The sequence below is a fragment of the Vulpes lagopus genome, chromosome 11 (assembly GCF_018345385.1).
Source record: "Vulpes lagopus strain Blue_001 chromosome 11, ASM1834538v1, whole genome shotgun sequence".
NCBI classification, from domain to species: Eukaryota; Metazoa; Chordata; class Mammalia; order Carnivora; family Canidae; genus Vulpes; species Vulpes lagopus.
This window is the reverse complement of record NC_054834.1, coordinates 25,436,403-25,457,747: the sequence shown is the minus strand read 5'-3', so window position 1 is coordinate 25,457,747 and position 21,345 is coordinate 25,436,403. Positions and strand designations below refer to the sequence as shown.

Genomic DNA, 21,345 nt, shown 5'->3' with positions numbered 1-21,345 from the left:
GTCGGAGCCGGGGCCACCGCCTCGGGCAGTCTCCAGGAGGATGGGACGCACAGGCATAGAAGGGAACACAAGGGAATAGCCAGGGCGTGGAGGCACGACGCAAGCGTGGGTGGGTGGGGGACGGGGAGGCGACCTCGAAGCCGAGTAACCCTAGGAGTCAGGCTGAACAGGCCTCGGGAAGGAGGGAAATGCCTGAAACTACACTAACTCTTTACGTAATGAACTAAACGAGGCAGCAGGGCCTCCCACGGCAAAGCCGGTGACAATCTGCACAAGCAGCTTGTCCCAAGGGTCAGCCTGGGGTGTGAGGGCAGATTTGCAGCACATTGCGGAGACTGACATTAAGCCTGATCCAACGGATACATTTCCCTACTTTTATTAAGAAAGACACACAGATGCTTCTCACTCTCAAAGTTCACAGGTCTTATCTACAAAAAGTAAAAGCATTTTGCATTTTCACTACAAACCGAATGACATACGTGAGCACGTGCAGGTTATGAGGGACTCGGGGGGGGGGCACGTGCACGTCTGGTCGGTCACCGGGGTCGCTGCAAGGACAGCGCTGGCCCCGGGGAGACAGACCATAGCAGGCGCGCGAACCCGTCATCACCATCGTCTCCACGTTCCGACCTCTGGGTTGTAGTCCGACGTGGTCCGTGTGGGGTTCACCGTAACAACTATCATCTGAGCTCAAACATGTAAGTATCATTAACTTTTCTTAAAATTCATTTCCCACGTGTCCTGGGTGAGTTTGCCGCTCCAAAATTACGCAGTATCACAGAAGTTTGAGTGTGGAAGGTTAAAAGTCACACCTGCTATTAGAAAGAAAGAAAAAAAAAAAAAGAACAACTTGGAAGGGGAGTTAGGAAAATAATAAAGATCCGCCACATCAAAATCAATTGCAACGGTGTAAGCAATACCTTGCAGCTGTTGTGACGTCTTCATCCTGGCGGCCGGGGTTACGGTGAGGGGGACGGCCAGGGGGACGGCAGGTGGATGGCAAAGGGCACGGCCGGGGGGACGGTGAGGGGGATGGCCACAGGGACGGTGAGAGGGATGGCCGGGGGGACAGCCACGGGGACGGCGAGGGGGACGGCCAGAGGGACGGCCAGGGCCTCGCCATCCACAGAACTTCTTTAATCTTTTAAGGACAATGGTATGTAGGGAAACAGACTCTTCCTCCGTAACTCAATTTGCTCATATCCATCCTTTAACTTAGAACGTACATTTTCACAACTCCACGGTCTACGCTCTCACACATAGATCAAAGCTAAAACAAGGTCAGCTTTCGTCAGGATAACACTGATAGGGCAGGGACGTCTTGTCCGCCGGAAGCCCAAGGTTAAAGACATCAACTGAGCTTAGAAGACTCTGAGAAGGAACGGGAATGTTCCAAGGAAGCAGGAGGAAAACCCCGACGGGGGGACCCACCTGTTCCCAGGTGCCAGGTGGACACCTGGGGCGCCATGTGCAGCTCCCAGAGGCGCGGCCCCAGGCCGGGGACACCCAGACGCAGTGTGCCGCGTGTGGACGGCGTGTCAGGAGCACAAGAGGGTGGGAGGCCCGTGCTAACAGGGCGCTGGCCTGGGGCCCCCGTCTGGCTCCGGCTCCACATCTGGACGGTATGGAGAGCTGGATCGAAGGATTCCCGGGGTGCTTTCCCGCTGTGAAATTCTGCTGCCTTCCGGGCGGCTCCAGGCCACCCAGACGGCTGCTGACGCACCCGAACTCCGGGCGCCTCATCGGGACTCTAGGCTGAAATGCTTCAGGTGACAAGTGGTAGGAACAATCCCCCCAAGAGCACTAAGAATCGGTGTTTTGAAATGCTCTGAAAATAATGCTCTTGACGTGAACAGCGAGAGAGAGATATATATTTTTTTTAAAACGCGACATAAATGGTTTAACCAAAAAAGTGCTAGAAAGGGCTTGGCAGGAGGGCTCCCGCCTGTGGGCTTCGGGGCAGCCCGAGCTGGCCTGTCCCAGGGGACCGCAGGGCCCAGCCCAGGTGCCCCCCAGCGCAGCACACGCGGGCGCCCAGGCTTTGCAGAGCCTCTTACCCGGGTCACCCCTACTTACCATTGCAGAGAGGCAGCAAGACATTGTCATTCTTTTATTTAAAAAATTTACCTTCGACGTGCTTTGTCACTTAAGCCCCATTTACGGCTGCGAAGCATCACAATTGTGGAAACTCTCTCCTTCCTGTGGCCTGTTTTTAACATGATTTTTTGGACACACATCTTAAAATTTCCGCAGTTGCATTTCTCCTGTGTAATTTCTGGAACTACTTTTACCGCTGACGAGTGACCTTGGGCCCGATTTCACGGAGTAACCGAAGCCAGCGTCCATCGTCATCTTCTGCGAAGCCTGCTTTCCGGAGAGACTAGAGTCTGGATGTTCACTGTCACGCAGCATGTGCCACCTGACGCTGTGCCGGCGGCGAGCTGAGGCACCCAAACCCACTGGACACGGGCCGTCCAGCTGATTGCGTCGGGTCCTCGTCGATGATGGTAGCCGTGGCTTCTGACCCACTGGCCGGTGTAGACTAGACCACGGTGAGCAATCTCCAAGAGCTGGCGCCCGCTACCCAGATCTGGGCCACGGGGCCGCGGAAACCGCCTCCACTTCCTCCAGGCTTTTGTCAGGAGCAGCAAATGTCTGGCCCCGTTTGAGGATGGGAGCGGGTGGGAGCCAGGAGCCCACGGGCCATCAAGGGGTCGTACCTTGTTGACGTTGTGTGCAGACTAAGGGCTGTTCTTCGGTCCCGGTGGATCCACGGATCCAATGCTTTTCACAGAACTGCTCTGTGCCAGTTGTTTTGGCTTCAGGGTGGCAAGACCCGGGACAGGGTGCACCGAGGAGACCTAACGGCTTGGGGTGCTACTCCGGCATCTCTAGCTTGACCAGAGGTCCGGTTAGTGAACGAACCACAGGGGCGATAGGAGGCCTTCAGCTCTGCAGTGACGGCACAGCCCGCAGCAGAGCGCGGAACACAGGTCCTGGAGGAGATCCAGGGCCCTCGGCTCATTCAGGACGGCTTCCTGATGGGATGCGTGCATTAGCCCCAAAGGCAGAACTTACAGCAAGACTCCCACGGGTTTCCTAGAATGAGGCTACTTCCCACCAAGGGAGCTCACGTTCACTTCTGAGTAACCGAGCGTGTCAAGTTCCCCCGAACCCGACGTATGTCTCAGGGTGAGGGATCCTGGAAGGAAAGGCTTACATACATAGACTCTCTCGTGTCAGAAACGTCACAAACACCCCCTTCTGTTCCTTTTCCCTGACCCTAAATCTGGCTCTTCCATCTGGAAAACTTAAATCTTTTTATAATGGCTTACTTCTATCGTAAGACCTCTGGCAGAGGGATGGAAAAGATGCCTTTCTGTCTCCCAAAGGAGGGCGGTTTTCCCAGCGTTACTAAGTCATTCCTTTGTCATCTCTTCTCCACCCTAAAAGCCCCAATTCACTAGTGGTTGAGTAGAAGACAGTTTCTCCTCTCAAGCACCAAAACAGGAAGATGGGCGGCCGACAGACAAGAGCAGTAAGCAGACAAGCAAGGATGTGACCGTGTCAGGTTCTGAATAAAAACCCAGCTGCTGGGAACTGTGGTTTGTTCCCTTCAGATCCAGGGAAACATGTTTATACACACACAGCAGGGGACGACTCGGGGTCACAAGGTCCCGGGTAAAGCCGCGCGTCCACCCCACGCCTCCCACTGCATCACCAGGAACCTAAGAATTACTGGGATAGGGTCCCTGCCTTTTCCCTTTACAGGAAAGGAAATGTCAGCTTCTCCAGCCCCTCACCTCATCCTTACTGCACGCAGCCCTTTCGTCGGAGGCACAACGCGCAAGGGTCCGGCCTGATGGATCTCCACCCACCACTCAGGCCGGGACCAGGGCCTGCCCAGCTCCCCTGCAGGCTCGCTGCTGGCCCCTCGGGTCAATAACCATATCCTGCGCCCAGAGGTACACAACCTTCGCTTCTCTCACCAGAGCGTAGTTTTGCTTAAAGCATCACCTGTTTTTTTTTTTTTTTTTTAAAGATAGCTAAAGAGATAAGTTTAAGGTCAAACTTAGAATCAAATTCCGGTTAGCTCAAATTTAGGAAAATATATAAAAATGAAGCCCTGGTCAGATTTAAATGAGTGGCTCATAGATGCGTCTTCGTGGATCCTTTGCCTCTGATAAGCAGCACAACTTCACTGATCAAGGGTATTCTTGGTTCTGTTTTCTGTCATTATGCTACTTTTGAATAGGTTTTTTTTTTTTTAAAGATTTTATACATTCATTCATGTGAGACACAGAGAGAGAGAGAGAGAGAGAGAGAGAGGCAGAGACATAGGCCGAGGGAGAAGCAGGCTCCACGCAGGGAGCCTGACGTGGGACTTGATCCCAGGGTCACGCCCTGAGCCGGAGGCAGACTCTCCCCCGCTGAGCCACCCGGGCATCCCTGAATAGGATATTTTAAAAAATCCATATTGTTCTGCTTCTTCATATTTCAGTTTCTTCCAAAATTCATGCTCTTGCCTAAGTCAATGATATCCGGTTACGACAAGTTATGCTTACGAGTCTAATTAACAAAGGTGCACAGGCTCCCGCTGAAGGTTTCCAAGTGCTCTCCTCGGACTCTTCGGTAGAATATTCAAAGCAAGATGTCTCACACACTACCGTGAATACAGAGACACCCCTCGCATGAGAGACAAGGCAGGAAGCGGGGATCTGAGCAGGGCGAGCGAGGAGGCCATCCCTGCCTCCCCACCTGGAAATCCTCCTGCAGCTCCGGGCCAATCATCCGTGTTTCTCGGGCTCCCCTGCGTGCTCCGTGATCTCATGTGCGAGCCCGCGCGGTGCTTACGACACAGCAAGGACGCAGGGACTGGTTGTGGAACCTCCGCTGACACGAGAACACCCCATTCCCTGATGCTGGAGCAGCAGAGGCCAGCGAGGAGAAGCTTCGTGCCGGAGACCAGGGCTCAACTGCAAGCCCCACGCCCTGTAACCACCTAGTCTCTGCAACCCCACTTTGTTTCAAACCATGCTTTTCTTCATCTGTAAATGGAAATGAGCAGTAGCCCTGAGTTCCTTGGGCTGTTTTCAGGATTAAATTTGGGAGCATGTGTAATACGCCGCACAAGGTCTGGTATACAGGAAGGGTTCAACAAAACCATTAATATCGTCGTAAATTCGAGACTTTATGTCACTAAAATCCATTTTCTTTGCCAAAGACACAGGCACAACGCACAACCAAGTCCCATCTCATAATTCTGAAAGAATTTTGTTCACTCATGCATTTGCTCAAGACTACTATTCACTATTTTGGAATACTTTAGAATATTTGTAATAGTGATAAAACTTACTACTAAAATTCTTAGAAAGGTGATTTTGTTATGACATTACATAAAGGACATATTCATGTGAGAGAAGAATAAAAAATAATTTAAATATTATGTAATCTAAATTACAAGGCAGATAGGAAACTAAATATTATTTTTTAAAATTCTTTTCTTTTTTGTTTTTTTAAATAAATTTATTTTTTATTGGTGTTCAATTGGCCAACATATAGAATAACACCCAGTGCTCATCCTGTCAAGTGCCCCCCTCAGTGCCCACCAACCAGTCACCGTCCCCCCGCACACCTCCCCTTCCACACTCCTAGTTCATTTCCCAGAGTTAGGAGTCTCTCATGTGCTCTCTCCCTTTCTGATATTTCCCACTCATTTTTTCTCCTTTCCCCTTTATTCCCTTTCACTATATTCTTAATTTTGCACATGACAAGACATATTCAAGTACGTCATGAACACAGAAGCCATTAGTAGCTGATTATATTTCCACACAAAGCCCACGTCCATAGGAGAAAAAGGGAGACATCGTCTCCTTGACGATGGTCTTCATCTCCCCACATCTTCACGTGCCCTGGTGGCACCTGTGACATGCACATGAGTGTACTCTACATTTTACAGACTTAATTCACAATGGGAAGTATTTGCTTTTCTTTCTTTTTTAATATTTAATTTATTTATTAATGAGAGAGAGAGAGACAGAGGCAGAGACACAGGCAGAGGGAGAAGCAGGCTCCATGCAGGGAGCCCGATGTGGGACTTGATCCCAGGACCCTGAGGTCATCACGACCTGAGCCAAAGGCAGACACTCAACTGCTGAGCCATCAGGAGCCCCAAATTGCTTTTCTTTTAAATTTAAAGAGAGGGTCATAGGTCAGTTACTTTAATTAATGAAAAATAAAATATTTAACTCAGAAACTATGTGACACTACAATCATATTTCAAACCATGTTGAATTTACATCTAAGATACATCTAGACGCCTGATTTCTACCTGTAATAACACATGTCCACACTTTCAACATACGGGTTTTGTATTCTCTTTATGACTGACAGGAAAAGCCAATGTACAGGAGAAAATAAAGTATGTTTTCTGAAATGACCGACCAACTAAAATGTCTGATTATGGGCAATCCTGCTTCTGAGCCTCCTTTGCTGTCTTTCACTTCTACCCACGTCAAAGCCCACAGAAGCACTCAGTGGCTATGGGTCAGCTGAGAAAATCCCACCTCCAACCTAGCTATTAAATAATTTGCAGTCCCCCCCCGCCGAAACATTAAGAATTTTGCAGAGATTCAGCAGACACAACGATAGCAACGTGTGCATTTTGAAGAACACATTTAAAAATCCCTATGCCAGGATCCCTGGGTGGGTCAGTGGTTTAGCGCCGCCTTCAGCCCAGGGTGTGATCCTGGAATCCCAGGATCGAGTCCTGCTTAGGGCTCCCTGCATGGAGCCTGCTTCTCCCTCCTCCTGTGTCTTTGCCTCTCTCTCTCTCTGTGTCTATCATGATTAAATAAATAAATCTTTAAAAAAAATTCCTATGCCAACTGAATCAAAACCTGCTGGCAGAAGGGGACTGCCAGACATGCACGGTCGTCCATCAGGTGGGGATGCGGGACGGCGAGACCAGTGGCCTCTATCGGTGACTGGGCCTAGTGACCCATGGAGACATTTCTACATGATGTTCCAAAAGGAAAGTGTGTTTTGTGCATAATATACGTGATCCTCTGTCCCACTCAGACTCAGAGCCCAAGGGAGAGGTAAGTAATAATCACTAATGAGAGATCCAAGAAAAGCTCACAGAAAGCCAGCAAAACCTTATTAAACCTCACTGAGGTAGGAGCATGGAATGCTGGACTCAAGTCTGAAATCGAAGCCACAACACTTGCCAGACGCTAACGCTGCTCGCGTTCAACATGCTTTGGGGGAAGAAGGTGAGGGTAAGAAGGTACAATAAGAAAAAAAAAAAACAACCCCATGGCTACAGCGTGGAGCTCAGTGTGGGCCTAAGTCCGAGCCTGAGGGGGACGTTTCAGCAATCAGATGACACGTGAGCGGCACGTCTCCTTGGGCTGCTTCATGACGGAGCAGTTTTATTTGCTGGCGGCCGACGGCTGGCAACTACAAAGTCCTGGGCGGATAATACCCAAGAAGTAAAGTCCCGGAGGGACCCCAGAATTATCTAAGTCTCATGATATCTCGGTGGAGACAAAGGCACGGCCCACCATCCACCAGGTTGCTGTGCGCATGGCCGAGCTGCAGAAGGGCCGCGTCAGCTCACCCCACCACCCTCACCCGGTCCGTCCGGCCACACCTGCGCTGAGCTGCCCCCTTCCCTCCTGCACAAGCACGTGCCCCCCAGGATTCCTGAAACGGGCCAAGGCAGAGTGGAAGCTGCGTCTCAGGACGGGGGTGGTGGGCCCAGGTGACCCAGCGAGCGAACACGCTGGCTGTGCATGCTTGCTCTACCGGGCACGCAGACCCACGCTCGCAAGCAGCGGATGGCTCACATCCCGTAGAAACCTCGGGCCTGAGCCTCACGCCACCCGGTGATGGTCGGAGCCCTGGCTCGGGGGACAGGGGAATAGTAACGATGGGACCACCTAGCTCAGCAGATCCACACAGGGCAAGGAACCCCACCTGGCCCGGACCTCCTCTCTGGGCTCACAGAGCAGGCGAACCAAGAAGAGCCCCAGCGCCTACGCGGGCTCACGCACCAGCTGCGGGATTCACTCTTAAGAGGTGCACGAACGTCCAGGAGGGGCCGGAGCCATGCAGACACAGCTTATTCTGGCGACACCCCAGAGCCACGGCTCTCGCCCCCCGACGGTAGGACCCAGCTCAGGAGCTGCGAGGAGGGCCTGGTCCCTGCATCGCCTGCGTCTGTTCGTGAAGGAGTCTGGGATTTGTTTTAAGTCAGAAACCAATGCATTTGCGGGGAGATTTAAAGAACAGAAGGAGCTATCCCCCCAAATAGACTCAAAAGACAATAAAAAAAAGAATGGAGGCAGCCCAGGTGGCTCAGTGGCTGAGCATCTGCCTTCAGCCCAGGGCGTGACCCCGGGGTCCCGGGATCAAGTCCTGAGCCGGGCTCCCTGCATGGAGCCTGCTTCTGCCTCTGCCTGCGTCTCTGCCTCTCTCTCTGGGTCTCATGAATAAATAAATAAAAATCTAAAAAAAAGTGTTTTTCAGGGAAACAAACTGTGGCGTCTCCCCCCACCATTTGGGAAATATCTTAGTATGTTAGAACAATGGTTCCTGATTTTCAGTATCAAATTATCAGGCCATAAAACTAAGCTCTGCAGGAGAAGGACTCGATGGATGCTCGGTTCTTTTGTTTTTTTTTTTTTTTTTAATTTTTATTTATTTATGATAGTCACAGAGAGAGAGAGAGAGAGAGGCAGAGACACAGGCAGAGGGAGAAGCAGGCTCCATGCACCGGGAGCCCGATGTGGGATTTGATCCTGGGTCTCCAGGATCTCGCCCTGGGCCAAAGGCAGGCGCCAAACCGCTGCGCCACCCAGGGATCCCCTTTTTTTTGTTTGTTTTTTTTTTTAATTTTTATTTAGGATGCTCGGTTCTTGATTAGCGCGTTGAACAATTCATTTCTCAGTGTTCGCTAAATTTCAGGCACCGTGCTGGGCCCTGGAGACACACGTAGTACCAGCAACTGGTCCAAGGCAAGGTAGGGGAACCAAAGAAGGAGACGTATTCGCCTGCCCACGAGCCTGACGTCCAGGGCCCTGACCTCCCATAGGCCTGACCTCCCAGGACCCTAACCCTCACAGGGGCCTGACCTCCAGGGGCCTGACCTCTAGGGGCCTGACCTCCAGGGGCCTGACCGCCCAGGGGCCTGACCTCCCACGGACCTGACCTCCCACAGCCTGACCTCCCAGGACCTGACCTCCCATGGACCTGACCTCCCACAGCCTGACCTCCCAGGACCTGACCTCCCAGGGGACCTGACCTCCCACGGCCTGACTTCCCAGGGGCCTGACCTCCGGGGCCTGACCTCCCACGGACCTGACCTCCCATGGCCTGACCTCCCAGGACCTGACCTCCCATGGCCTGACCTCCCAGGACCCTGACCCTCCCAGGGGACCTGACCTCCCAGGGCCTGACCACCCAGGGGCCTGACCTCCAGGGACCTGACTTCCCAGGGGCCTGACCTCCAGGGACCTGACCTCCCGGGGCCTGACCTCCCAGGATCTGACCTCCCAGGACCTGACCTCCCAGGACCCTGACCCTCCCAGGGGACCTGACCTCCCATGGCCTGACCTCCCAGGACCTGACCTCCCATGGCCTGACTTCCCAGGACCTGACCTCCCATGGCCTGACCTCCCAGGACCCTGACCCTCCCAGGGGACCTGACCTCCCAGGGCCTGACCTCTAGGGACCTGACCTCCCGTGGCCTGACCTTCCAGGGCCTGACCTCCAGGGGCCTGACCTCCAGGGCCTGACAGCCCAGGGACCTGACCTCCAGGGACCTGACTTCCCAGGGGTCTGACCTCCAGGGGCCTGACCTCCAGGGCCTGACTGCCCACAGGCCTGACTTCCCAGGGGCCTCGTGCCCCCAGTGCAGGGAGCACTCACAGTGACCCTCCATCCGCGAAGCTACCTTTAGGGAAGTAAAAGAACCATCACAGGGTCCCTGTGATGATAACAAGTTGGACTTGCCAAGCGCCTCCGACGGAGACCTCGGCCATAGTCACCAACAGCTCTTGGCAACAGCAAAGGTAACTTCGCTAGAGCCTGGATTGGGATCTGTCTGCTGCTGGGAGACTCCCTGTGGGGCACATCCTAACACCATGACATTCCCGGTTCAGAGGCAGCGAAGACACCCCAAACCAGTGCCCCTGGACTGCGAGAGGCTGCAGAGGGGCACCTGCCAGACCTGCAGGGCTGGGCTCAGCATCAGGAATACCCCTTACCCCCCATCCCACTTGCTGCTCGCCTCCTTAGGCTGGTGGGTTTACAAGGGCTCCCCTAGCCTCCCCTCTGCTCCCCTCCCCATGCCCCGTCCCTGCTCCCCTTCCCTCCCCATGCCCTGTCCCTTGCTCCCCTCCCCTCCCCATGCTCCGCCCCTGCTCCTAGAAACAAACTAGAAGCTTTAAAACAAGATCTCAGTAAATTACTCAGTATTTGGTGATAAATGGAATCAAAGTAGGATATACTCTGATCCTTGCAGGGATCTTAATTTTTATCAATGAAAAGATTAACATAAGGTCACAAAGCAGAAAGGCACACAGGTGACTGATACAAGGAATCTTCTAGAGAAATGCGCTGGAGAGGCCAGGAGGGGAGGAAACAGAAACTGCCATTTTATAAAAGGTTAAGAAAAGAGAGAAGCGTCAACAGGCCAGGATAAAACCACACTTTCTCCTCGACTGACCCTTTAAAACACTCTATGGTTTAAGTGTTTTATCAACAAAACTCTAAAAAACTAACCAGCACACCAGCCAGGCGGGCCCGTTTGTGGCGCAGGTGCAGAGGCAAGTGTGCCAACTGCTTGCGCCCACAGGTGACGTCTCTACACCCGCAGCCGCTCGGCAACACGGCTCTCGGTTTCGGGGCTACGGCTGGCTTTTCTGTCTCCCTTCCTCCCTTGCAGCTCTGTGTGGGCCACACGTCCCCCCCTTGTTCAGAATTATATCTGTGATGCCTGGCACACCTAAGTACTGCTAATAATACAAATACGGAAATGTATAAAATAGGTAAGTAGCTTTGGCAACACACATTTTACGTGGACGTGTGTGGTACACACGGATGTGAACAGACCGCCCCTTACAGGCTCTAGGTCTGTTATTAATAGTGGATCAAATGGCTCCAATTCTTTAGAAAAAAATTCTAAAAATGAAAATTTTCCCATGTAACATTCCACTTTTTTCTACAACTTTTCTTGATGTACAAATAGGACATTTTTACCTGTTTTTTTTTAATGCCCTTCTGTTTATTTTATTTCTCATTAAAGATTTTATTTATTTATTTATTTATTTATTTATTTATTTATTTATTTAATTTATTTTAGAGACAGCGAGTGAGCAGGGGGGATGGAGAGGGAGACAGAGGATCACAAGCCGACTCACACTGAGGGTGCAGCTTGGTGCAGGGCCGGGCCCCACGACCCCAAGATCGTGACCTGACCCCAAACCAGGGGTCAGCGCTCAGCCGACCGAGCCACCCGGGCACCCCAGCTGTAGGCACATGGGACTCTCATCCCTTGAAGAACAGGTTTCTGAGAAATGCTAAGCTAAAGTCTTGAAAATATTCACACGCCTGCACATCAAAAGAATTGGTACCTGTCCATAGTTTTAATATTTTCTGAAGGTTTTTTTTTTTTAAAGATTTTATTTATTTATTCATAGACACAGAGAGAGAGAGGCAGAGACACAGGCAGAGGGAGAAGCAGGCTCCATGAAGGAAGCCTGACGTGGGACTCGATCCCAGGTCTCCAGGATCACACCCCAGGCTGCAGGCGGCGCCAAACCGCTGCGCCACCGGGGCTGCCCTGCAGGTTTTTAAGGGCGGGATCAGCCTCGCAGGGTAGCGCAGTCCACCCTCACGCCCGCTAAAGCATTGATGTCGACCACGTCGTTTCAAAGTCAACTGCTCACACGGCTTAACTCCAGGTGGAAGGAGCCTAGGGCTGGTCACCCAGCACAGCGTGGTGAGCAGGCCTGAGAGGGGCCGGGGGGCGCCCTGCCTCTAGTTCTGTGACCGAAGGACTCTCACCCGACGTGCAAAATGTATTAGGGCCTTCTAAGACCCGCTGCCGAGGAAGGCCCCAGCACGCGGTGCTGCTACCCTCCCCAGCCCTCTCTTCCTCGCTTCAGAACACGGGAACCGAGGGCAGCAGCGGCCGCAGCTGGGTGAGGTCTGGAGCGCCTGTCACTGAGTCCCCACCCGGAACTGAGCCCCTGTGAACGCGGTAACTGGCATCGAGCATAGACTAGTCTCGATGGGAGCCACTCTGCGAGCACCGTGAAGTCAGCACCGTGACAAATCTGTCACCACACAAGGCGGCAGGAGGGGACTTTCTCCGTCACCCCAGAAAGAGGCGTCCCGAGTGGGCCGCAGTGTGGTCTACACGGGGGTCAACGCCGAGCAAAGCCTAGCTCGGGCCGGTGCATCTCCCCGTGTGGACACTACACCCCACCAGAAAAGGGGCGTGTGCCCCTCGCTCATGTGAATCGCGTCACCCAGAGCGTGCACTGAGCCTTGTCTCCACCAAGCACTTAGCAGTTCAGAGGTCGCGGCCACGCGGTTTGCCCCAGCGCACGGGAACGGGCAGGGGACAGCGGGAGGCGCGCCGGGGGCAGCAGCGGCCACACCATGCATGCCCCGTGCCTCTCGGGCGGCCGACCCAACAGTGCTTCAGCAAACGTGCCCCCCCGGTCTGGGCTGCGGAGCCATCGGTCCCGCCTGCGGGGAAGTCTGTTCCCAACATGTCCAAGGGTCGCCCAAACCGCAGGATCAGAGCCTGCACACATGGGTCCCCGAGCGGGACCCCAAGGAGGCGACTGGTTCACGATTCCTTGTCACCAATGTCTGGTGACCACCAAGCTCGTGTCTGGGACACATGTGCCCCCCACAGGCAGTACAGGGACCGCTGGCAAGAGAAGCCCCACTGAGCTTGGGGAGCTGAGGCCATGCGGACAGCTAAGGCTGGCAGGCGGGGAGCCCGCGAGGGTCCGCCTGACCCAGAGCCCGCCGACAGCAGGTCCCCAGGATGTCATGCGCATCTGGCTTTCCTCCTCTGGCCCACTGGGCCTCCTCCCCTTGGGCACAGCAACCAGGTGGCAGCTGTGGGCGGGTTGCGTTGGGCCCGGTTGAGCGGGGCCGCGGGGACTCACCTGGGCTGGTGTGGGCGGCGGCCAGGCCATGGGGGGTGCGGGCACAGGGGCGGAGAGGGCTGGAGGCAGCACGCAGTCTGGTACACGGGCGAGCGGCCGGGACCCAGGGCAGCAGCGCACTCCACGCGTGGCTGCATGCAGCACGGGCCCGGAGCAGCTGGCATGGCCGGGCAGGCCTCGTGGGGGCGGCTCTGGGCCGCCAGGGGCGGGCGCAACGGGCCCGGGTGGCAGCACTGGGCCAACATCGCAGGTGCTCCCTGGGGCTGGTCCACGGGCAGAAAGGAGGACTTCACTGCGCCATTGACTTGCAGGCCCCCATTCGGACTCCCTTTTGCCCCTGGTGCCTCTCTGGGCATGAGCTGCTGGGCGGCGAGGTCCCCGTCACAGGGCGGGAGGGCGCCGGGGGCGGGAGCACCAGTAGCGATGCCGCTGTTGCTCAGAACCACAGAACCGCTGTTGCCAGTGCTCACAGCCATGCTCCAATTCCTTGGCCCTAAGAGAGAAAATGATACAAAACCAGCCAGTGACAGTGGGCAGGCAGCTATGCAGACATGACAGGAAAGCTGGGGACAGGAATCGAGGGAGTGGGGGAAGCCCAGCGGCCGCTGCAAGGGGCCCGGTGGGTCTGCGGTGCCTGGGCCGTGCACCTGCCCTCGGTGCACCTGCGAGCCGCCGTTCCCACTGCGCCTCCCTGTCCTCGGTGTGGAGTACAGGGTAAGACTAGCGCATCATAGGTGGCAGAGGGCACCAACGCCACCCTTCAACCCTCCACCCGGGAGTGGGGTGTTAGAAGCCACCATGATGGCAGTGAGTTGTGTAGGTTAAAATAATTTGAATGATCTTCAGAATGTCTCATGTGTTAGAAAAATCTCAAGAAAATCTATTCCCACTAAGTCACTCAGGTTGTAGACAGCAGACAAAAATAAATAAATAAAAAGTAATCAGCTAAGAATTGTCATGACTAAGATAACAGACATCAACATTTTTTCCCCTCAACCAATCAATATAATGCTTTAGAAAATGAACAAACATGCCATAAAAGTTGCTAAGAACGTATTACTTTGTCTTCTGTGTTATGTAGCATTGCTCGCACTTGACAAAAATAATAGTATGAATAGGAATTTGCTTGAAATGAGATTTTAAATTTTAATTTTTTTTCCTTTGAGCCTCAGTTCTTCCTAGGTATTAATCAGGATAATAATCAATGTCCATCTCATAGGACCACTATGAGAATGTAAAAATTTTCTGTCAAACATTAAGGGCTTAGAGGAGGGAGGAAAAACTCCAGGCTCATTTTACGAGGCTGGCGTTATCCTGACGCTGCAAGGAAAGAGAACTACAGGCCAGTTTTCCTGATGAATAGAGTGGCAAAAATCCCGAATACAACATTAGCATACCGACTTCAACAGTACATTAGAAGGATCACACACCGTGCTCACGTGGGATTTACTGCAGGGATGCAAGGATGGTTCAGCACTCGTGCATCAGTCAACGTGACCCACTTTAATAGAATGAGGGACAAAAGTCATATGGAAATCCCAACAGATGTAGAAAAAAGCATTTGACAAAATTCAACGTCCATTTATGGTAAGAACCCTCAGCAAAGTGTTGTAGAGGGAATGTACCTCAACCCAGTAAAGGCCACATATGACAAACCATCCGCGAATATCCTCGATGGTGAAAATCTGAAAGTTTCTCCTTTACCATCAGGAACAAAAAAAGGAGGCAGCCCGGGTGGCTCAGCGGTTTAGCGCCACCTTCAGCCCAGGGTGGGATCCTGGAGACCCGGGACCGAGTCCCACGTTGGGCTCCCTGCATGGAGCCTGCTTCTCCCTCTGCCTGCATCTCCGCCTCTCTCTCTCTCTCTCTCTCTCTCTCTCCCTCTCTCTCTGTCTGTCTCTCATGAATAAATAAATAAAATCTTTTTAAAAAGGAAGAATATAAAAAGTGCTTCCTAGCTTTAGAGCCAAAATTCTGCTTTAAACCAGGAGGTGAGACACCTGAAGCTTAGAGGAAACGGTGTGGGTGGATCTGAGTTTGAACGCTGACTCTACTACTTTCTACCTTTGAGAACGGGGCTGGATTATTGACACTCTTACTGTCTCCACATCTTGGTTCTTCTTAGAGCTAAATTCCAAATGCAAATGAGCACAACTGTGCCAGAGAGCAACATGGCACCGTTAATAAGAAGTTTAAATGCCCCTGTCCCTTGACCCACAGCACTACTGGGAATTTAGCTTTTGGATACACTCGAACAGTGTGTGGAGATACATGCACAGACGAAGATGTTCCAGACCGCACCGCTGTCCGGACCAGGAGAAAGTGGAAACAATCTAAAAATGCCACCAACGGCGGACTTGAATTCTGCCGTAGCCGTATTGGGCATTCCACACAATAAAAAAGAACGAGTCACATCGGGCTGTGCTACTTCCCTACGGGACGAAGTCCAAAGTACATCTTTATGTGTAAATAGAGCCCAGCTATGGGACAGCCTACGCGGGACGAATGCATTTCATTAAACAGGAGAGAGAGACACGTATTATGGTCGGGGCACATGTGATTGTCAGAAGGGCATAAAAAATGGTAAGATTGCTTCCTGCTGGGGAGTTGGACTGGGAATTTTGGAGAAGACTTTTCACATCTCATTTTCTGTACCATGTATGACTTTTGCTACAATTGTGTCTTCTTCATAGTCATAAAATACTAATAAAACAACATATAAAGTCTCCAGCACAGTGACTGACAGTGCACGAAGGTAATTATCATTAAAATGTAAGAACAGAAACAGTTATCTTACCTCAAGGGTATCGGGGGAATGGTTTTAGGACCTCTGAAGTGTATCTGCTGTTGCAATCACAGCCACACAATAGCCTGAATAACTGGATGAAGCAGGAAATGAAAGCCAAGCTAAGAGCCAGAACTGACGCACAGAGTGCGCGGGAAGGGTTTCCATGTCTGATCTCACTGCCGCTGGGGGTTTCTGGAAACACACGTGACCATCTGTTGGACCAAAGCTACCTGTGGACCGGGACCAGTTCCGAACGCGGCAGGCAGGCAGTGTGGACGCTGCAGAGACCCCTCGGCCCCGTCTCCTCGCGGAGAGAAGAGTCGTCGAGCTCATGCGATCACAGGGATCACACGAGTACCTCTTGCCCTGGCTTGGGGCCCAGGAAACTCATGGCTTTAGAGCGATAGAACGTATAATTACGTGCAATACACACTAATAGCATAATTAAGTGCAATAATCTAGTAACATGTATTTTCATAATATATGGAAATTACATTTAAAAGACAAGAGCTAGTTCTCATGGGACATACTATGGTATAACCACAGCAGGGCTGCTGAGTTATGAAAGTTTCATTCATCTTATTCACCTTATTCCAAATAGTTGAGGACACAGGGTCCTAAGGAATGCAGCCAAGCTCCTGGGCGCAGGGGTGTGAGGAGCAGCTGCGAAAGCCCCGCAGGGGCCACCTGGCACTGCAGGTTAGGACTGCGCGCGGCCGGAATCTGTGAAGGTTAAGATCTAAATGTCACGTTGAGGAGAATCCCCGGGCCTGTTCCCCTGGCCGCCGGGACCCCACACGGCGGGGCGCACCGGCAGGAGACGCGTGGCGCCAAGGCCACCGATGGCCACGCAGGGCCTTCCCCACGCAGGACCCCCCTTGACTCGACCCTCCGGAAAGCAGGTGTGCGGGCATCACCGGTTGGCTTTGCTAAAGAGAACTGGGGGCACAGACTCCAGGGCCGACGCCACGGGTTTGGGGCTTTCCGCTAAAGGGCTGTCTGCAAGCTTGATCACATCATCACATCCCCATCAGCAAACTCAACAGTGGGCGCCCAGATGGGATCCCTCGCGTGGTCCCATGCTGCGGCCGGTCCCCTTCAGGAGAGCGACACTCTCCCCCCACCCCGCACAGTTCCACTAAGGAAAACCCCAAACACCCAGTGCTTCTCAAACGCAAGGGTCACTTGGGGACGCTGCTAAAGTGCAGATTCCGATCCAGTCCACCTGCAGGGGTGCAACGGCCAGTGCCGGGAACACACCTGGTGTAGCAGGACATGGGCAGCGACCCGCGGAGGAGGCCACCGGAGGGTCCGGACTTGTTACAGCAACACCGTTAAAGCAGCGTGGACCCGACAGGCAGGGGCAGGATAAGAGTGACAGAAATAAGGGGCTCCGGGCAGCCCAGGTGGCTCAGTGGTTTAGCGCCGGCTTCAGCCCAGGGCGTGACCCTGGAGACCCGGGATCGAGTCCCCAGTCGGGCTCCCTGCATGGAGCCTGCTTCTCCTTCTGCCTGTGTCTCTGCCTCTCTCTCTCTCTGTCTCCTCTCTGTGTCTCTCATGAATAAATAAAAAAATAAAATCTTAAAAAAAATAAGCCCATAAAAAAAAAAGAAATAAGGGGCTCCTGTTCTGCAGAGGAGAGAAAGTGCCCCATCTGCCCGGCAGAGGTTCCAGGTGGCAGCTAAGCTTACGTACAGCCCACCGGTGTCGGGGCACGGAAACAACCGCAGACCTCAGTCATGCTGGCGGACTCTCGAGTGCGACTAGAGCACCATGTCCACTTAGCTGGGGGGACCGTCTTCTTCCCTCAAGACACGAGGGGACGGAGGTAGTTTCTCACACCAGGTATAAGGGTCTGGGGAAAACCTGTATCCACTGCTTGTCAAATGTGTTGAAACATGAAATCATCCCCTCAAGCTGCTTGAAGCTCGTCCCTAGCGACGGCTCGTCCCCAATCACTGGCAGCAAGCCGACCTACTAATACGTGGTGCTGCGGCCACAGAAGCGGGCGCTCAGCGGCCTGCAGAAGCCAGGCGCTTCCCCTGAAAGGGCCGTCGGAGCTGTTTTTAGCATCTCACGGAGTCTAGCACTTTCCTTACAATACCTCTTTGTAGACGTTCCTAAACCCACCGCAGGGAACCTGAGGGTTCCAAGGACGGAGGTGGGACCAACGTGGATCCCAGGATTGGGATCTGGCCTCAGGCCAGCCTGCCTCCAACCTCAGGACACCTCCAGGCCAGAGCCCGGTCCCCCAGCGTTTGCAGGACCACCGCAGGCTGTTAGTACAAAATCCAGTCTGCAGGGCCGCATGAAAAATAGCCTCCGAATTCAGGATTTCCCAAGATAGTTTTGAACGGCACAACACAGCATCCAAGAGTGTCAGAGACATGATTTCACTGAATTTAGAAGTCGCTTTCCATCCGTGCAAACCTGAAAAGCAAGGCAGGGAGCTAAGCGTCGGTGTCACGCGCTGTTTGGACAGTTTCAAAACATGATTGTGACCTGACAGCAAAATCTGCACCTTTAGTCAAAGAGTCAGATCCTGTTAGGGAACTGAAATGTCTGGTCTTGTAAGGAGACGTGATCTTCTCCCCTTCTGAGACAAATTAAATGTTCTTATTTTTCAGTTTGTGAACTTTCTACCCCTAAACGCTCCTTCTACAAGAACACTCAGTGATATCTTCACTTAATCACTGGTGAGGATTGCATGTGTTGCAAAGAACTACACAAAAATAAGGTAATGTGGGCAGCTCGGGGGGCTTAGCGGTGGAGAGCGGCCTTTGGCCCAGGGCGTGACCCCGGGGTCCTGGGATCGAGTCCTGCGTCGGGCTCCCTGCATGGAGCCTGCTTCTCCCTCTGCCTGTGTCTCTGCCTCTGTGTGTGTGTGTGTGTGTGTGTGTGTGTGTGTGTCTCATGAATAGATAAATAAAATCTTAAAAAAAAAAAAAAGGTAATGTGGCTGTTGTTCCCCTTTCTCATAAATGCCATAACTGCAGTCATCCTCCCTGGGAGACAGCAGTGCACCTCGAGCACCTGTACCCCAGCCCACATTCTGTGGGAGCCTGCCGGGGGCAGGATGCTCTCCCTGCACCATGAAAAAGCAAACTGACTGAATCCGAGAAATCTGAGAGTCACAGGGTCACTATTCTTTTACAATGAAAGCTATTTTCCTTTTTTTTTGAAAGCTATTTTCTATTAAATTCATATTATCAAGAAGGTAGTTTTTTAAGAAGGTAGTTTTGACTTCCGATAACAAACACCATCCTCTGAAAATGAAATCTAATACTTTCATACGACCTCTTTTCATGCACAGAGTCTATACTGATCAAGACCTCAATAAACTGTAAATGTGCAATGTTTCACTTGTACGACCGCTCATGGTATTCACAGGCGGCTTGGTGATATGCAGGAGGAAAGCGGCCTGACAAAATTTCCCTCCCAGATTCGCAACCAAAAAATATAAAAGTTCAGTGACCTTTGGAAGATCTTACGGTGTCACAGCAAGTTGGAAAACCGACGCTGGGAAGGAAGCAGCGCTATCGCCAGCTGTGGGTTTGGCTGTCAAAGCAGAGACACCCCGACCCTGGCCGGGGCCCCGCGGGCCCTCCTGGCTGCAGACCCAGCGACCTCACTGTGCTCCTTTGTATGTGCAAGGTGCCTGAGGTAACAGGTCTACCCGGGAAGAGCAGCGTAAAATAGCGTTCATCGTTTACATCCGGGATAAGTGATAGTCAAGAGCATCGTTTCAGCATCGACACTCGTCTTCCCAAATTCCTCTTCCACGGGCACTACGGCTGTGTTGCCGTCATAAGGACAGTTCGCCCGCAAACTTATCAGCCTGCACCCCACACGCCACAACCCCCCACGCTCACGACAGCGCCGCCTCCAAATATCCACGCCCTTGGAAAAGAAAGGTTTCTTATATTCTGAGTTTCACGGTCACGTGAGCCCACGGGTATAATGAAGCACATGTAAAATAAGACCGGTGGAGTTTTCTATAATTATTCATATCCATCAAAGGTCTTTCAAACACATTCTGGAAAGCCATCCGATAAGTGTTCACCTAACCCAGGCGCCAGCCACGCCATCGTCTGGACTCTGCCTCAGAGGGAATGTAATAAATACAACAAGTGTTCACTAAATTACAGGCCTGTTACAGCACTCAAGCCTTCCAGTGCAGTGAAATCGCTTTAGTAATAAACATTTTTAAGAAAATTACATCGCTTTAGTAATAAATATTAAAAAAATATTACAGGGATCCCTGGGTGGCACAACGGTTTGGCGCCTGCCTTTGGCCCAGGGCGCGATCCTGGAGACCCGGGATCGAATCCTACATCGGGCTCCCGGTGCATGGAGCCTGCTTCTCCCTCTGCCTGTGTCTCTGCCTCTCTCTCTCTCTCTCTGTGACTATCATAAAAAAAAAAAAAAAAAATTACAGGCCAAGGGCCTGGCCACAGAGGTTCTGATTGAATTCATATTGTAAAGGTCTGTGCTCATTAGCGTCTTTAAAACTCCTCAGTCGATTCCAGTGTGCGGCCAGGGCTGCGAATCACCGATTTATTTACTTTATTAATCAACGCCGACCAAGTCGCAAGAGCAACCGCCGCTCGAAATGGACAACGTGCAGAAAGATGCTGCTCTCTACTAAAACACGGAACGGACGCTCCGCGTCAGACGAGCCCTAGAGCGTTTAGATCCTCTTACGTCTCTTCCTGCTCCAGTGAAGAGCACTTTCGAGGTTGTGAGGGCGGGACGGGGCGCAGGCAGGAAGAGCCTTCCCGGCACAGTCTGGGAGGCAGCCTGCAGAGGTCACACGCGGCAACGCTGCGAAAACCAAAATGTGGCACCGCGTGGCCCCAGACCTGAGGATCAGCCCACTCAAGTTTAGGGTACAGCCAATTTGACTAATGAGTTTACTTAATCCTCAAGAAAAATTATATCCCCAGCCCGTTGTCAATCTTCAAAATGAAGTCCCAAGTCGCCGTATTTTTTTTTTTAAAGACTTATTTATTCACGAGAGAGGGAGAGACGCAGGCAGAGGGAGAAGCAGGCTCCATGCAGGGAGCTGATGCGGGACTCGATCCCAGGACCCAGGGTCACGACCTGGGCCAAAGGCAGGTGCTCAACCTCTGAGCCACCCAGGCGCCCCTCAAGCCCTTGTATTAAAAGAGCATGTTCTCTGAACTCTTGAACCAAAAATAAATAAATAAATAGAAAGAAAGAAAACAAAAGAAAGGGAAAAAGAAGAAGGAAAAGAAAACGACTGGATTTTAAGCATCTTTAAGTTCTAATTCTCAGACCAGAGAGACTTCAGACGCCAGGCCCGCATCTCGCCTCACACCCCGACAAGTAAGAACCCCAGGA

At 52.5% G+C, this 21,345-nt stretch overlaps 1 protein-coding gene across 20 annotated transcripts in view; it reads right to left on the bottom strand.

The window, feature by feature from the left end:
• DISP1 (dispatched RND transporter family member 1) overlaps window positions 1-21,345 on the bottom strand; it is a 157,944-nt gene that overhangs the window by 22,191 nt on the left and 114,408 nt on the right. For 15 of the 20 annotated variants that reach the window (XM_041722656.1, XM_041722642.1, XM_041722641.1 and 12 more), the window contains one exon: window positions 13,194-13,686. The exons of 4 other annotated variants lie outside the window; for them this stretch is intronic. In XM_041722656.1, coding sequence (XP_041578590.1) covers window positions 13,194-13,669 — 476 coding nt within the window. In that variant the 5' untranslated portion in view covers window positions 13,670-13,686. Of the gene's footprint in view, window positions 1-13,193; window positions 13,687-21,345 lie in introns of those variants that run through there. One more of the 20 variants, XM_041722660.1, reaches the window with a different exon arrangement.